The 17741-nt window shown below is 34.3% G+C and overlaps 1 protein-coding gene across 1 annotated transcript; it reads right to left on the minus strand.

Moving 5' to 3' along the window:
* Positions 1 to 7184: 7184 nt before the first annotated feature.
* Positions 7185 to 7952, minus strand: LOC120777057. The gene is made up of 2 exons (XM_040108174.1): positions 7938 to 7952; positions 7185 to 7832 (listed from the first exon to the last, which is right to left on the minus strand). The coding sequence occupies exons 1-2, from the start codon at positions 7950 to 7952 to the stop codon at positions 7185 to 7187; spliced, it is 663 nt and encodes a 220-aa protein (XP_039964108.1).
* Between the last annotated feature and the right edge of the window lie 9789 nt (positions 7953 to 17741).

Here is a 17741-nt window from a genome sequence, read left to right on the forward strand (position 1 = left end):
AATTGTAAAAAGAGGAGTTACTGAAGTCAGCTGAAATGCAATATGGCAAATATGATCATGATTAGATATTGCAAAAAGACAATGATCCGAAACATATTAACGGGTACTATACTCATTGAATCAAGAAAAGTATATTGGTGCTTTATATTGGTCTCCACAGCGACAATACATGATACCAACAAAGCAGTTTTTCAATGGCTGCTATGAAGTCCAAAACATGAACAAAAAATTAAACATTTTTAGTTAGGGTAACTAGAACATTTAAAGATTATTATTGTTATTCTAGTTAAGTGGCCCCAATACGCTTACGCCAATACTTTTTCCAATCCTCGAAACAGTTACTAAAGTCAGTTACCTTTAATTTCTGCAATTAACTCAAAACAGTTTGCCCGAAAGGATCGTTTGAGTTTGTTGAATGGCCACATGTCACACAGAGCTAAGTCAGGTGAATACGGTGGTTGTGGCAAGAACTGGTTGAAAATTTGGCGAAAACTTTTTGTGTCAACAATGCTATCAAGATGAAGATATTTTTATTATCTTCTATGCTTAAAAAAAAGCACCTGTGAAGGGACTTGCTTTCCAAGACCGTAGAAAGAAAATGTTTATCCAATATTTTTTTGGAAATTATAATATGTTTAGAATGAATTTAAAATAGTAGGTTGTCAAATATCTCCCTTCCGCCTATTTGCTCTTTATTAAATGCTTTATAAAAAGTGTTACAATAATCGGACTTAGTTCAAAAATGCGCTGTTTCGTTCGTTGAGCTGTTTCCATCCAGAAGGAAACTTCAGAATACCTCCCTCGTAGAAGCCCGCCTCATTATTTGCGAAGAACTGTGACAGTCTCTTTTCACAAGCCTCTTTTGAGTTCAACTTTACACCAACAAAGGCGTTCGCCATGGACAAGAACAGGTGGTAATCACTCGCTATATCCGGGCTATATAGTGGATGTGATAAAACCTCCCATAAGAGCTCCCGTAGCTTCTGATGAGTCATCAACGAAGTGTGTGGTCTGGCGTTATCCTGGTGGAACACTACTCCCTTCCTGTTGGCCAATTCTCGACGCTTCTGGTCGACCGCCTGCTTCAAGCGCTCCAGTTTTCCGCAGTTGATGGTAGAATTAAGCCTCTGGCCATATGGGAGCAGCTCATAGTGGATGATTCCCTTCCAATCCCACCAAACACACAGCAAACCTTCCTGACCGTCAATCCCGGCTTGGCCACAGTTTGGGATGATTCACCAGCCTTCGACCACGACCGTTTTCGCTTGATATTGCTGTATGTGATGCATTTTTCGTCACCAGTCACCATCCGCTTCAAAACTGGGTCGAACTTGTTCCGTTTCAGCCTTTTGTAGATGGCTGAAATGGTTTGGTGACTAAATCCTATCTTCTGGGCGATGTCACAAGATGCCACATGCCCGATATTTTCCATGATTTGATTTGATATTCGTCGTCACAGGTCTTCCGTCGGCTGGCTTATCCATGGTGTCGTTTTCATCCGCTCTGAATCGTCGAAACCATTCCTCTGCAGTTTGAAGTGATAAAGTACCATCCCCCAAATCCGCAGCATATTCTTCACCATTAATGTCAATTATGAAGTACTATATATCTACTTGTATCTATACATTGTATTTTGCCAGTTATAATTCTGTTAATAGGTTACATTTATAACCGAAACTATGCTCATTTACATATATACACATTAATGAAGCGGCATCGCCCCTCAAGTAATTCTCTTAAAAAACAACAAACATTTTATTACTTTTAGACACATGCTTTGCTGGCAAGCATAGCAGTTTGGGATGTCTTGATTTATATTTCACTCAACGACTACAATTTCATATGTTTAAAGGTTCCAAAAGCATCTACAGCAATGGTGGCACTTTTTTCGCTACTGAAATTAAAGTAAGTCGACCATTTCATATCCGGTAAGAATTTTGGGAAATATTTCGGGTTGATTGTGAAGTTGCGCATGTAATATAAAAAATTCTGCGAAAAAAATAAACTGCTGTCTCTTAAGCAAATGGCGATATATTAGCTCAATTTCATACTCACGCCCTTTAGTGGACAATTCAGCGGTATATTTGATTTTTTGAGAATTTCATGGGTCACCATACGCAATACAAAGAAGTCGATGCGCTTAGTCAAATTATCGCAAATATCAGCTTCAATACTTGGAAAGTTCACCACTCTACCATTTGTTTCGTAGGCAAATTTAAAGCGTAACGTTACATCGTGAACCTCCTTGGCCAATATGAGGTCGGTGTTTAGTAATAGTTTTTTCGTTAAGTCGTCTCTTCGCAGCGAGCATTTGAATGACTGCACGATTTTCTTGCTGTAAGTCCGACATTCGACATGCTCAAACTGAATGGATAATTTACTCTGCAAAATTACGATGATATTTTCAATATGGAAATTGTGTTTTTACCAAATATTCCCCTTCTTATACTTACTCCCTTAACGGCTTCGGTAATATGTACCTTCATAAATAGTAAAATAGAAAATTCCACAAAAATAATTAATTTGTGTTGAGTCTGCATTTCGGCTCGTTTGTCCGCGTTCGGCAATAGCGATCATCAGTCAGGCGAGTAAATAGTAAAAATCTAATCCACTTTATATGGACTCACGAATAAATTACATTTTGTACTGTTAGATAACGGTCGAAAATTACATTATTATGTTAATTAAAGTATTTATTTTGCAAATACTTTAAATATAATTATGCTAGCATATTGTTATCAAAAATCAGATTGGCAACTGCCCCAATCGGATGGGTTGAGTGCATTGCTACTACCAGGTCGATGGTGGGTTCCGATCCTAATTGAATGGAATTAAAAGTTGTGGATCCAGCTCTGTTTATGTAACATCACGAGGATATCTATAGATACAAACATAAGCTCGAACAAATATTCGACTGAAACTATTTAACTTAGTCTTTTGATATTTAAGTGGAAGAGTATTTATTAAGAATAATGCAGCCTCTATCTGCAGTTTTATACAAGAAGTAACGTTAATCTCGGCTGCAAGTGAAACTTAGGACCCTTCACAGATGCATTTTTATGGCACAAGATATCATAAAAAGATTTTTATCTTAATTTTGATCGGTCAGTTATTATGACAGCTTTATGCTATAATCTGTACAATTTCTTCGTGGATTGTACCATTGCTTTAGACAATAATCTGCGAAAAATTTTATAACGTTATTTCTCAAATAAAAAAGTTGGTCAAGTCGACCTTGAAATTCCTATATCCTCAAACACTTTTTCGAGCTGTGCAAAAATTGTAATTCTTATTCATATTTTGTTTGCAATTTTATTGTTCGGAAGCATGACAATAAGTACAAAATTTTGCTCGGTGACATGACGCAGAGACGTCTGGAGAAATTGTCTGCAAAATATAGGAAAGATGTTCTTCGAGAGCCGGAACTAAAAGATTCTTCATTACTTGCCCATATATTACAGCATTCATTGTAATACATAAAAGGTGCAAAAATGCCACGAATATAATAGGAAAAGCAACCCCAGCTCATCTGACTTTGAGAGTTTGGACAATAAATTTTTCTTCATATCGTTCTCTAGCAAAGCGGCTCACATAGGGCAATTTGTCGGCGCCATCCAGATTGAACTGGACGGAACAAACCGTTTCGCCATTGCTCAAGTGTCTAGTTCTTGTACTTGTTTACCCATTCTGGACTCGAATTTTTCCTTAAAATGTTTCCAACACTGCACGTATAGAAAAGGCACTGTTGAATCGATCCTTAACACTTATCATTTTTATTATGACATTACTCCTCTAGATAGCTGCACGTTTGGGACAAGATCCGTTTTTCGCCCCAGGTTCCTTAAAGTAACCTTTTTTTGCAAAATACGTACCACAGTTGAAAGTTAAAAGCTCACCCAATGGTCCTATAAGAAGACCTTGCTTCACCAACGCATCAATAGAAATTAATTTCTACGATAATTCCAAGTTGAATTTAGATATTCCAAAAGTGTTTGTGTTAAAAATTAATTAAAATGTTCTTGCAAAGTCTTTCTTTCGTGGAAAAGCTGCAAGGCGCTTAGTAATCTAATTTTCCTACGCAGTTTTTCAAATTTCAAAACTAAACTAACAGTAACTGCCAAAATGTTATGTCGGACTGAATATCTTAATCGTTCATCTAAAATGCTGCTCACTTTTAGGCGCATAAATTGAATATTTGTGTCTTCTTTTATATATGTGTTAAAGTTATTAATTTCGAACTTGATGCCACCAGCAGATAAGACGCGAGACACAATCACTAATCAAATTCCGAGATATGCAAATCGCATTCGGCGATCGCCGACAACCGTAACGTGTTCACATGTTGAAATTTAGTATTTGTAACGCCAGTGCCTTGCGGGTCGTAAATGACGAGATTTACATTCTCATTTTGCAATATTTGTCACAAAGCGCTGTAAACTAAATGAGATATTATTCCATATCAATTCGAAAAATATGAAATATGAAAAACAATTATGAAGCGAACAGTTTGGAAATACATAATGGCTCAATATGCCGATTGTAACTAAGTATAGTGAAGATATTTAATAAATAATGGTATTTACGTTAAAAGTAATTAAAATGTACTTTCAGGTATATAAAATCGATATTTTTCTTTTTGCTTTCATAATTATCACATTTCGGCCATTCTAATTTTCATATGTATTCGTATTTATGGGATTATTATAAGCACGTATAAGCTTTGCTGAACTATATTCGCTTTTATATGAAAAATATTGAGAAACTGATATCGTCGTTTGGGTATGTTTTCATTACATTACATTAAATGTAGACAAAGTTTTAACTTGAATTTTTTTAGAAAATTACGTCCGAAATTTCCATTTGTGAGAATGTGTGCGCTTAAGAAACTTTCAAAATTTAAAACTGTGAATTCTTAAGCATATATCCCTCCAGAGAAGAAAACAGTTAAATTATTATTCGTGTGCTTAAGGGGCTATACCAGTGTGACGCATGAAAAATTAGGCTATTTTCGTGAATTTTTTTAAGAGAAAGTACGAATATTTCAAACTTCCTTGAACGTAATAAGGTATATTTTCAGCTATATTTTAAGATTTTCTTTTTTACAAAAATGTTGAAAAATAACAGAGTTATGGGCAGTCTTCGGAAGTGCCAAACCAAAAGTGCCCAAATTGCTAGCATAATTCCAGCCGAATGAGTGGCTGAAACAAAAAAAATTGAAAATTTATTAAACTTACATAAAGATATTTCCTATGCATTGACCTACGACCTTTGAAAAATATCAAAAATTAACAAAATGGACAATTTTCAACCAATTAAAAAGATCGTAGGTCATTGTATAGTAAATGTGTTCAACAATACTCAGTTTTAAGTCAATCGGTTAAGTTCTCGTTGAGTTATGGTGTCAGCAGTCTTGAAAAATGTCGTTTCGAGAAAAACGTGTTTAAAGTTTCATTTACATAAGTATGTTTGCACAGTTTCAGAGCGGTCGCTTTGTAGAACGCTGCCATCCAAAAACTATTCAAGATACGATCTTCTCGATTTCACAGCATATTTACGGAAATATAAGCTATCAAAGAAGCAAATAAATTTTTTTTTTTTTTTTTAAAGTGTCACACTGATATAGCTTCTTAACGAGAAATTTTCTGAACGACTAGGCTACAGCAGGTATGATCTTGTCTTGTCGTAAAGTTTTCTTATAAATTCATTGAATATATAATTTAAGTGTTGAATTTAGCTTCTACTGGTTGTACGAACATGACTTGAATACTCCCTGCTCACAGTCTGGGATCGAAATCGTAATCAGACTGCAGGAAATACCCAGAGCAAAGTACCAAACGAAAAGAGCATCTCTTTTGCACTTATCCCGCATTGGCAACGCTACGTTTTAAGCACCACGGTATGGACACTGAAGGAGGTGAAACCATAGAATCTGTTGAAATTACCGTTAAGCGCAGGCATTCTAAAATATGACTACTCCATATGGACTTGGTAAAAGAACACCATCTGAAGTCGTAAAAGACCAGAACTAGTCAATGCATGGTTTATTAACCTATCATACTAACTTAAACAAATTCCCTGTAAAATGGGTATTCCATAATTAATGCAAGATTTAAATTTGCCGTCCTTTATATAGTAAAGGGTTGACACCCCTAAATCCTAAAAACAAACCGATAGCTGACAGCTTAGCTAGCTTAGTAAAGATGATGCGTTAAACGATGGAACAACGAGTCTTGGTTACTAAACAATATTTCAAGAGTGGTGAAAACTTTGCGGCTGCAGTTTGAAATACATCCACAACGTGTCAATGTTTGGTGTGGATTTGCGGCTTGTGACATAATTAGGCCACACTTATTTAAAAATGAGGCGACCCACAATTTTATCTCTTTTTATAGGCTTATTTAAGATCACAGGTCAATTGCAGCAAGCCCACAACCCCGCCTGCTTTAAAAGTGGAGATTCAACGATGCATCATTGAAATTCAGCCACATTTATGCAGAATAGTCATGGAAATTTTGACAAATGAGTGCTTATGCATGGAAAGCCGTGGAGGCAATTTACCCGACGTGCTATTCCATAAATAGCTCTAACTTATATACTTTATTGTTTAATAAAAAATAACAATCAAAAATTGTGTTTTCTATTTAATTCTAATCTTGCGTCTTGATTAAGACATCCTTTATTTTGACACATCTCTTAAACTGGCAATTTCATGAAAGCCTAGCTTCCAGACAGGGAATATGTTTTTGCATTTTCAGAACTTTTCTCTGAAAACTCGTAACGCCAACTCACCAGATGTTGTCATCGTCCATGCCTCTGCACCATCACCGTTCACAAACCCATTTGCTTCATTTCTTTGTCCAACCTGGAGAAAGCAGAACTAACGGCGCGGTTGTTATGGCCAATGATATCGATGTTTCAATTTCATTAGCTTGTCTCTCGTTGAGGTGTTTAGAATTCACTTCTTCACAAGTACCAATATTATTTCCCTTCTAAGTTACCAAAAAAGCCATTCATTTTTTATAAAATTTGTACATTTTTATTTAATCTGTACATACAGCTGTTGCGCTTCTAACAGAAAGTATTTAACAGAACATAGAAACTAATAAAACAAAAACTAATAAAACATGAATATTAAAACTAGTCAACAGTTAATCACGACATTCGCTAGAAATCACTCGTGTAGCTTAGAACCTTCTGCCGGGCGGCAAATACGCTTGTGCTTGTGGTGGAATGTAGGTGTTGGCGGGGGCAGCGGGTGCGGGTGCGGCTGCAGCCAATGGAGCTGGAGCTGGAGCGGCAGCTGGAGCTGCAGCTGCTTTGCTGGCGAAGTCCAAAACAGGCGCTGAACCGGCATTGTGATTGCTTGAAGCACCAGGCAACGAGTCATATTGCGATTGGATAGCTTGCTTGGCATTCTCAGCGTCGGCTGGGGTGCGGTACTTGACAAAGTGTACTTCTGGTTTGCTGCCGGTGCTCTGTACCGAGTTCAATTTGTTGGCCAAATCACCGATATCCGCTTGCTTGGTCAACACATAGATGGCAGTGCGTTCTTCGCCAGCCGATTTAGCCAATTGCAAAGCAGCATTCTCGAGTCCGGTGTTCTCGGGTCCCTTAACGAAGATGACACGCAAATTCTTCCTCAATGCATTGCCGATATTGTCAGCGGAGCCGGCATCATTGAATTCATGTTCGGGTGCTGAGTAAGTGTAGTATTCCTTATTGAATTCGCTGACTGGCTGAATGGGTTGGGAGAGTTGAGCGGCGCCCACTTGTGGCTGCGTATTGGCGGCATATTCGTATTGAGCAGCAGCAACAGCAATCAGACAAAGCACCTGCAAGTGATGGGAGGGAAAGTGTGTGAATATTAAAATTTATGATTTTTTTTTATGTAATTCTTTAGAATATGTAATTTTGTTACTTTTTACTTGACAACTCACCACAATCACACGCATTTTGATGTTTGTAGAGAAGGTTTTGGCACGGAGCGTTTATTACTGTATGAGTATCGAACTGTTTATGTCCTAACAAAGCCACGCTCGCACTATTTATACTCGATCAGCTACGCACCGATGCTGAAATGTGCCGTCGTCGCCGCCCTACGCACTACAACAACACCACCAACACCGCCAACACATGTTGCGCCTAATTGCAGCTGCTTCCAGAGCAAAACTTGTTCCATCCAACAAATTAATTATATTCAGCCTATGTTTGTATGTGTGTCACCAATAAAGTTAATGGTGCATAGTTTACTTCTTTTTCTTTATAGCAGAGGGTCTATTACAAAATTGTATCTAAAATATTGCCACAATTAAGACCACAGGGGCTGTCAACACATTCTCCATGTGGTCAGCGTACTTCTTTGTGGAATCGAAATCCAAAACCGCAGCAGCATAAAACTGAAAACATTTGAATTGCACTATTAAAATGCATTTCCAAAAAGCAAATATATATTTAAAAAAAGTTTGAATATTCAAAATTATAAATATTTAAAAAACTGTAACACTATTCGCATTCGAAGTCGAGCACTTATAGCCTTATACCACGCCCCAGCAACCAAAAACGCATAATTAGTTATATATTTATAACCAAAGACACACATTTACACATAAAGGACAAATTTTAAAGTCTGACAAATTAAATGCACAAATGCAATGTGTTTTCCTGGGCTTTTTCCAATTTTAATAGCTCCCCCATTTCATTGCTTCATTGTTGTTGGCACACACATTTGCATTGCATTTGTGGGTGTGTGCGCGTGCGTGCTGTCATTTGGCCATATTTCTTCTACACATTGCTTTCTGCTTCTTCCGCTTTGCCAAATGGTTTCAACCAATAGCGAGTTGGCACTGCTTTCGCTGTTAATTTGATTACGTTTTTGCAAAATCGCTGTTTTGTAGATCCTAAAACTATGCTTCGATTTTACTTTTACCAGTATATGTAATTTGTTTGCGAAATTTTGATTATTTCTTGAAAATATTCAAAACAATGACAATTGTTGGGGTTATAGCGAACTTAACGTATTGAAACTCCATATCTATTCCTGTAAGGAGAGCAAGTTATTATCCGTAGGAATCAGAAACTATAGCTTTTCACTAATAGTCCCATTATATGTCTTAATAAAATTGTAATAATGAATTAATCAGATAATATTCGCACAGAGTTAAGCCTCAATAAATGCTTTCCCCAAAAGTCTTGCTGTGGAACCGAAAGGAGGGGTATAGTATACACAAAGAGAATATTTCAATGAGTAGTGTGAACTGTGCAAGTAGATTCTCTGCAACGGAATTAGAGATATTATGCAATTCACCCACAACTCATCAATTAACCAGCTCACCTAATTCATCTACAACTCCAATTTATTCCAAAAATTATTCCGGAATGACGAATCTTTGTAATAAAAAAGATATCATGAGGCGAGTTTGTTAACACGTCTCAGTCCCTGGAGTACCAACCGTTATTTATACTTTAAGAATAAACTTGACACGGATGGGTTACTTTAAACTGCACAAGATAAGCTAATCGATAAAAATTTCCTTTCTATATTGGCACAACCTTTATGATAAATTTGGTGTGTTTAGTAGCTGTTTGTTTACGACACGAAAAGTTTGTCTGGATTTTTGCTAAGGAAAAAATTTTAAATTTTTTAAATTTAAAAAAAAAAAAAATTTTAAAGTTTTATAAAAGTTTGTGTTCAAATTAAATGAATGGAGACTACGAAAAATACTTCAAAAGTGTCTATTTTTTCACAATATAAGTTTTGGAGTAGCACAAAGCATTCAGTGAAAGACATGAAATAAGAAAACTTGCCTCTCGCAAGTTATCCATCCACCTCTGACGAGCATGACTAAAGGCCTATAAAGTGTTGCTTTCACCCGACTTAATTGCTAACTCAGCCGAATGGCACAGATGACCGTAACGTGAAAACCAAGAGTCGGGTCCGCTGTTTTCTTTTTGATGCTATAAGACATTTCTACCTAAAGTAATGCACCTGTCTATCTTACTTCTCTATTCAACTTAGAAAGAGCGGTTATAAGCTCATGTTTAGCAACAGAGTTCAATTACTCAAAGTATTGATTCGCAAACTTTAAATGAATTTTTCGACTTTCCATAAAATGTAGAAGCCTTTACATAAAAGTTTAAATTACAGAAATGAACAGATTATGTTGTACATAAAACCAATTCACTAAACATTTGCTGGAAAATGAGACCACTACTACAGACACCAAGTATGATGATTATTAAATGGATTTAGTAGCAATTAAGAGAGAAACAATTAAAAATAAAGTTATAAACAAGCTCTTTAGGCCTTAAGTAGATATTTTTTCACTACCTTATGAATCGTTGTGAAGTGGGCTTGAGATAAAAATACATACACATACATTTGTAAATAATACTTCATATTTCTGTTTATATCATTATGGCCATATTTAAATATTACAAATGGTTGGCAAACCCAGCATTTTTCAATTTCTTTCATAACTAATCAAGCGGTGATTAATTTCATTTAATGAACTCAAACTTATTTTTCGATATCTACTCATTTGAATTTCCCTTAAGGCAGCGTTGTGTTAAATTCTCAGAATAACACCGAAAATACTTGCAACTGGTGTATAACATTTCGCAAATAACAATGAAACACCAATAATCTGATAGTTACAAAAAAATTTTAAAATTTTTGAATTTAAACAATTTATTTGGGTTAAAGATGGATTAGCGCTCGTATCAAACGGTTCATATGTCATAAATTAATTGCTTAATAAACTACTAATGACACCCATGGTGAGAAATGGTGAGAAATGGTGAAAAAACATTAACAGGCAGACTGCAGTAGCCACTGAAACTCACATGTACTTAGGTATATTATGACTAATAATAGGTGGCAGACGCGAGAGACTGGTGTGTGAAACTCATCAGCTGTTAGAAGAAAACTTCAGCGGAGTGCAACGAAATCTACATAGAATTTGAACACACATAATTAAAAGCATTTGAAAAGATTTAATTTCTAATATGAGTGACAAGAGATTTGAAATAAAATGAGCATTATTCGATTAAACAAAAACTCGGCCCAAATCCGTCAATGCTTAACACGTTGGTATATGTTGAGCTAACTTTTCGATATTATTAATGACGCTGATTATCATAAGCTGTTAAAATTGCTTATTTTCCGTTGGCAATGTAAACAATTAACTACACTAAATGAGCGCCAGGTATTATGTCACTTGAAAGAAGAAACCATTTTTACTTTGAACAATCAGAGAACAATCAGAGACCGACAGACCGGTCAACTCGGCTAGTAACACTGATCGTGTATATATGTAAGTATACATTTCACAGAGTTTCCTTCTTACTGTTACAAACTTCTTCACAAACTTAATATACCCTCTGTTCAGGGTATAAAAATTAAATAATAGCGTATCTATTTCTTGGTGAACACCTACCGACATATGTACATATGTATATATATATATATATTAGGGTGATTCAAAAAAAAATTTTTTTTTTTTCAATTGGTACTCGCAAAAATAGGTTCCTAGACACCTCTAAGAAAGCCTCTCCAAATATGAGTTTTTAATTGTAACGGGAAGGTCCTCCGCCTAACGGTTTTCTATTTTTTCTTATTATCAGATAGAAAAATTTATATCTCGCTTCCAACTACTTGAAAAAAAATATTTTGTTAATTAGGTTTTGTAGGAAATTGAATGCTCTAAAATATGGTCTCTTATGAGTTTTTCGTAAACCCAACCGTTTAAAAGATATTAACGGTTGAAATTTGACTATTTTTGGAAAAATTTTTTTTCTTATTAATTTTATAACTCAATGAAAAAAATTATTATGAATAGATTTTTGGAGGCTTTCTTAGGGTGTCTAGGAACCCATTTTTCAGGGTACCAAACGAAAAAAAAATTTTTTTTGAATCACCTAATATGCATTGATGTTTGACGATGAATATCTCGTAAACGCTTAACTTAATCGAGAAATATCGTAGTAGACCATTTTTATAGAGCAGTAAATTTCCTACAAAACTATATGTATCATCATTCATAATAATTTTTTCATTGAGTTATAAAATTAATAAGAAAAAGAATTTTTCCAAAAATAGTCAAATTTCAACCGTTAATATCTTTTAAACAGTTGGGTTTACAAAAAAAATCATAAGAGACCATATTTTAGAACATTCAATTTCCTACAAAACCTAATTAACAAAATATTTTTTCAAGTAGTTGGAAGCGAGATATAAATTTTTCTATCTGATAATAAGAAAAAATAGAAAACCGTTAGGCGGAGGACCTTCCCGTTACAATTAAAAACTCATATTTGGAGAGGCTTTCTTAGAGGTGTCTAGAAACATATTTTTGCGAGTACCAATTGAAAAAAAAAAAAATTTTTTTTGAATCACCCTAATATATATATGATGCCATTATAAAATTAATTTTACATCACACAACTATTTTTATGACTATAATAAACAAAGCAAATTTTACGCTACCAAACTACACACTGAAAGCGACAAACAAAGAGTCTCCCAAATAATGGCGAACAAAATCAAGAGGAGTTCGAAACACAAAAGATGAAACAAAGACATTAAACAACCTGACATATATATACATATGTATGTATAAAACTATGGCGTCGTAAGGGAAGTAGCTGGAGATGACCAAAGTGAAAAACGATAAGTTGGAAAGCAAAACATAAGTTTGCTCGATTATCAACGAAGGGATTGATGATGTTGATGTCTGAACTCTCACAAAAACTTATCATACGAAGTGGATGATCGAATGTCAATTCATCAAAATTTTGAGACGAATTTTTGAAACATTATCATTAAAGATATGTCAGATTCTTAAAAAATCGGGAGAGAAATGATTGACAAACAAAGGTCACCTCCTAACCGCTATTTTCTTAAGCGCTCTTGTGCTCAAAACATTAATATACAAATTCAACGAAAAAGATGCACAACCCCGACTGAAACTGAAGTTATCAGTCTTACTATTAAGTGCGCAACTAAGTTCTCACTGGTTTTTTTTTAGCAAACCGCTTTTTTATTGTAAGAAAATGGTAACAAATGAATTATTCAAAGTATTGCTCATCGTTAGTCACAACTTTTTCCTATCTTTCTGACAAAACTCGAACGCCATTACGGTAAAACTTGTGATGATATCCAAGAATCAAGCCATTTTTCGATGTCGTCTTTTGAACGGAACTGCTTCTGAGCTAGATCATGTGCCATCAAACGGAACAAGTAACAATCGCACGGTACAATATTTGGGGAATATGGCGGCTGATGTTGGATTAAAGTGTTTCCAAGTTGGTTTTAACGGGTTTGGCGAAGTATGGCCGAGAGTTGTAATGCAGCTGAATCACTTCGTGCTTCTCCTGGTATTGAAGCCAGTGCTCATCATTCCTAGCGCATGCATTCGCTCTAAAATGGTTCACCGGGTGACTCCCAATGCTAAAGCAACCTATTCTTGCGTTTGACTAGTCTTGTCATTTTAGAATTTAACGGGTTTTAATAATTGAAACCGTGTTTTTATATTAAAATGGTTCTCTATCCTAAATACCATTCCTAAATCGGTGTATTTTTATTCTGCATTAATGTATGTACTTGTATGTTGAGGTCACCCATTCAAGTCGCGTATTTAATCTCCTTCGTATGTGTATTCGTAATTTTGCGATTTTATACATTCCTCAAAAGCAATAAAAATTTTTATGCTTATTTTGTTATGAAAACTTTTATTATTATTTTTTATTATCAAAGTCATTCATTTTTTTATTTCTCCACAAGCTTTTCACAATTCAGTCACGCTGCGTTTACGATATAAATAAATTTTTTACATTTCCGTTTTGTTATGAATTGCTCTAATTTAATATTGAGTTATGCAAATTCATACGACTAATTCAAGAATTCTTATCGAAGCCATGATTTTACAATCGATATTAATAATTAACCAATGCGATAATATCTTGAATTTTTTATGCTTTTGTTTTAATCGTAGAATTTGATTCGGCATGCCATTCGATTTGTTTTTCAAGGATTCTTATGTTTTCGGCTTTTTGAAGCAGTTATATAAATATGTACGGGCGCTGGTTTCTAAAAAATAGTTTTATATTTCCAAACTTTGATTATGTTCAGAATTCTTAGTACTATAGTTCAAGATGTTCTTTCTACATACATCACCCATAAATGAAACATTATTTTGTTGAGTAATTTTTGGTGTCTTTTGACCAATTTTATCTAATTTCAAACAAAATTAATCAGCTCTTAATACTTTATGGAATAAAATTTTGACTTTACTTAACGAAGACTTTTATTGTTACACGAGATGAAAGATTAGGGAAAAAATAGATAGCTTTATCTCTTGCATTAGCTGATTGTAAGATTCAAGATCAGTGAAAAGTAAAAATTATAAATAAGTTCTGTGCAGTAAATGTAAAATAACCCTAATGTAAGCTAACTGTTAGATTATTAAGTATCTGTTGCATTACATTAACATACGATGGGCTTGAAAGAAAATTATATCAAAGTCCTTAGAATCTTTCATGTTTCAAAGTAAATTCGGAGGTTAACAAAGAAATTTGTATGAAAAGTTTGGATATTTCAAACGACATTACTGTTTTATTGATTTTAAAATATAAGAAGAAAGCTTTGGTTTTTCAAAAGAAGCAATTTTATACATAATTTTAATCAACTGATGAATTCCTAAAAGAAGCTCTTTTTCAAATCATATAAACACCCACTCTTTGGTCATTTGTTGACAGGAACCAACCACGGCGAGCTCTGTGTGAGAATGTGTACTGTAAATCCTTTCAGCTTGAAGTCAGTATATGCTGTACAATAACTGTTACTATATATACAAACATATGTACATACTTGTATATAGTAATATTTGGTATGCTCATCTCCCCTACTTGTCTATGCGTAACACGACTAAACTCACTTTCCATGCGCTGCGCTCTGTTATCTTTTAATTCCGTGACGTAGCAGTCGTTAATAGCTGGTGCCAGTACGACGCTTAACTCGCTAAGCGGCATTTAACTCGTTGTTATTAAATTTTGGTTATAACCCATTATCATTTACATATTAAATATATACATGTAAATCTATAATTGCTGCGGCATGGCCTAGTTATTTTCCAAGACCTTGACCTATTAACTAATGACAACATATTTGAATGAAATATTTGTTGACAATTCGAAATTTGGAAATTAATGTTAAGTTTCATTTGTTGAGCGTAGGTAATTAATAATGAAACCAAATCTGTTGGGACAAACCCGCAGTCTGCAGCGTCAGACGATTTCAGTTAACAAAAGGTTAAAGTAAAGTGGGGAAATTGAAGAAGTGGAATTATAGTTGAATTTCGAAATTATTTGGAATATAATGCTTCAAATACATATGCTTTTAGATTACTAAAAGAAGGGTTTTAATGAGAATGATTAGTTTTTAGTGGATCTGATCCCAATCATCCATTTCCGAAGACAGATTTGGATATCTATAACTGAAACCCTATTTTCCAGAAATACGCTGGGAATTCAAGGTAGTTTAGACATTTATTTACCACCTAAGCTTAAAGATAATGCTTCAGAGATTAAAAATAAAATATTTATTTTCTGAAATCTTATATACAAACATCTCTAAGAACTAAGCAGTTTCATCAGATAAGACAAATTAAAGCATTTCTTCTATAACAAAATAAAATAAAATTTTATTCTAAAACCTTTTAGTACATGATAACAACAACAACTTATAATTTCTAAAATGAAATCTTTTATTTATGTATATCAAATTAATAAAAGTAAAATAAATAAATAAGTAAAACTCTTGACGCCCAAGCCTGAGTGGGTCAATATACTCATTTCCATTTGTTATAGACAATTATAATCCGCCTCTGAACAAGCAATTCACAACGCTAATTTACACATTCTTACTAAACGCCAGTCTAACTAATCATAAACACAATTTTGTTTCATTTTGTGCTTGACATTTTTTATTTATAGGTGTCTAGTATCACATGCTAATTAACATCTTTAATATATTTATCATTTGCTGGATTGGGTTTTTTCGTCGGCTTCTCAACGTTTGTCAACATTCTTGAAAAATTTGCTTTATAATTTATGACAAGACCCATAACTAAAACGATAATAATCTTGAATTTATGTTATGGTTAAGCTTCTAGGCAGCTGTGGAGTTCGTGACTCAGGCGCTAGTTTGCATAATGCGCTCGAAATTTGAATTACTTTGATCTCGGATGAGAGACCATTAAAAAGGTCAGTTATAATTGGACACTAGCCTAATTAGAAGGCTTAGAAATTGAAAAACAAAAAGACATGCAGACAATGTAGTATTGAAAAAACACCAAATTCAGACAGTCTAAATTTGCCAATTTATATAAATATGTATAAAAACGGTTTTTGTTTTTGTTAATAAATAACTTTTAAAAAAGATTTGCATAAACGCGCATAATTAAACAACATAAGTATCAAGTCAAAATTAATGAAAGTGAGCAGAGTTTTAAAAAATTTAACTTACATTAGGGTGATGCTTGAATTATGAAAGAAAATTATATACTCGCATTTAATAAACGGGTTTCCAGTAAGAAAGATATGATTATTATATGAATTTCAATTTATTTTTATTATTTAAGTACAATTGATACAATTAAATTCTTATTACAACATCATTCAAATAGCCTCCATGACTTCTTTTGCAAAAACGAATTCGATCAACCCAATTTTCGAGTGCTTTTCCTACTAAATCAAGTCGATGGCATGAATACTAACTAAAGCTTTAATAGAGTCAGATTTATTGCTTAAGATCAACGACTTTATATAACCCAACAAAAAGTAGTCTTATGGTGTTGAATCACAACTTCTGAATGGCCTCCAATGTCACAATTTCTTGAAATAATTGAATTTGCAAACTTTTCTCGCAATAATTCGGTTGTCGCACGTACTCTGTGGACGTAGCCCCGCCTTGTTGGAAACAGATGTTTCAAGATCAATTTCTTCCAACTGTGGCCAAAGAAAGTTGGTTATAATCGATCTATACCGCTCTCCATTGACAGTAATTGTGTCAACAGCTTCATTTCGAAATTCATAAGTACGGACCGATGATTCGACCAGACCAGAAACCACACCAAACGCCCAGTTTAGTTGAATGTAATGATTGTTCATGTATAATTTGTAGATTTTCTTCGCACCAGAATCGACGGTTTTGTTTAATTACCACAGCACTCAGATGAAAGTGAGTCTGATCGGAGTTGATGATTTTCTTAAAAAAAATCATTATCGTTTTCAAGTTGTTCCAAAGGGAAATCAGCAAATTCACGACGATAACGGTAGTCTAATATCTTCAGTTCTTAAGTGAGAACGTTTTTATACGGATGCAAGCCCAATACTGTCCCAGTTTTTGAGAACGTCTTGGAATCGACAAATTCTTCAGCAACACTTGCCTGAACGTCAGCACTATTTTCATTATTTCCAGCGATTCTTTGTCTTATTGGCACTTGAAGATTATATAAAGAAAATGTACACTCGAAATTTTCAACATTTCGACGAATAGCGAGCACAGATGGACGATTATTACGACCATAAAATGACAAAAGCGCACGAAAAGTTGCAATTGGAAAACGATTGTTTTGATAATAAAATTGAATAATATGTAAACGTTGTTCTTGCGTATATCTTTGCATGATAATATTGTAAATATTACTGAATACATTATGTTAAATAAGTTCCCGGAAATTCTC

Source organism: Bactrocera tryoni, chromosome 1, assembly GCF_016617805.1.
Source record: "Bactrocera tryoni isolate S06 chromosome 1, CSIRO_BtryS06_freeze2, whole genome shotgun sequence".
Classification (NCBI taxonomy): Eukaryota; Metazoa; Arthropoda; class Insecta; order Diptera; family Tephritidae; genus Bactrocera; species Bactrocera tryoni.